Source organism: Sphaeroforma arctica, assembly GCF_001186125.1.
Source record: "Sphaeroforma arctica JP610 unplaced genomic scaffold supercont1.8635, whole genome shotgun sequence".
NCBI lineage: Eukaryota > Ichthyosporea > Ichthyophonida > Sphaeroforma > Sphaeroforma arctica.
In genome coordinates this window covers 1-1,204 of record NW_014031923.1, presented here as the reverse complement: position 1 = coordinate 1,204, position 1,204 = coordinate 1, and the positions used below count along the sequence as shown (strand labels likewise).

Here is a 1,204-nt window from a genome sequence, read left to right as displayed (position 1 = left end):
ATTGCACTAACAAATAAGCCCCTACCCGCACTCAGAAACGAGCTGTGTGCTGAGCAGCTGGAAATGATCAGTCATGAGGAAAGGGCTCTGAGAGAGCTTCAACTGAAGAAACGGATAGAAGCCGCGGCCCGGGCTAAAGAATTGGCAGACAAAGGTATGTGTTGTAATACGAGTGTTTACCTAAGGAATTGGCAGACAAAGGTATGTGTTTTAATACGAGTGTTTACCTGAGGAATTGGCAGACAAAGGTATCTGTTGTAGTACGTGTGTTTACCTGAGGAATTGGCAGACAAAGGTATCTGTTGTAGTACGTGTGTTTACCTGAGGAATTGGCAGACAGAGGTATCTGTTGTAGTACGTGTGTTTACCTGAGGAATTGGCAGACAGAGATATCTGTTGTAGTACGTGTGTTTATGTAGGGAATTGGCAGACAGAGGTATGTGTAGTAGTACGTGTGTTTACCTGAGGAATTGGCAGACAAAGATATCTGTTGTAGTACGTGTGTTTGCAGTTTTATTGTTATGATTCTATCGGTAGAGTGGCCGTTAAATCATTTCCTTACATATCTGGAACTAACACTTCCCTTCCATACATATGACCACGAAGTATCTCAGGTATATATAACTCGCCTGTGCAATGGTTCCGATACATCGTGCGCATATATCCATTCGAATACAATTTAGATGCCTTCTTCGCTGTCATACCCGATGTATCTTCTGCCCAGCTCAAATTTAACATTTTGACCTTTTAACCACTAGCCAATGATATGAGCGGGTTCGTCGCCTCCGACGAGGGCTTCACGGACGAGAGCGACGACGGACTCATCAAACGCCGCGTATACATGCTGAACGGCACAACACACACACGTACACACACACACACACACACACACACACCCACACACACACATACATCACCCCCCGCACACACACACACGCCCAAGAATAGTAGCCCGGCACCTGATGTCCGATGGGGTTCGCATGTCAAGAGAGACAAGGAGAAGGCCGAGAAAGACTATCGGCAGCGTCAACCTACGACGGCTATGGAAGAGCTCTGCGCTATCGCCGAGAGACAGGGCGAGGAGTCCGATCACTCCGTTGAGGTGCGTGTTTTAGGGTTTGTTTAGAATTTCGGTGCAGGGTTCTTAGGGCTTTTAGGGTTTGGGTCTGTTGCGTATGCAGAGTACCACTGTTTTTAGGTTTAT

At 46.8% G+C, this 1,204-nt stretch overlaps 1 protein-coding gene across 1 annotated transcript; it reads left to right on the top strand.

The window, feature by feature from the left end:
- Window positions 1-758: 758 nt before the first annotated feature.
- On the top strand, window positions 759-1,126 carry SARC_16673 (hypothetical protein; the record flags this gene model as incomplete). The annotated part of the gene is made up of 1 exon (XM_014289219.1): window positions 759-1,126. A coding segment is annotated over one exon (368 nt), but the record flags the coding sequence as incomplete, so codon positions are not given.
- Between the last annotated feature and the right edge of the window lie 78 nt (window positions 1,127-1,204).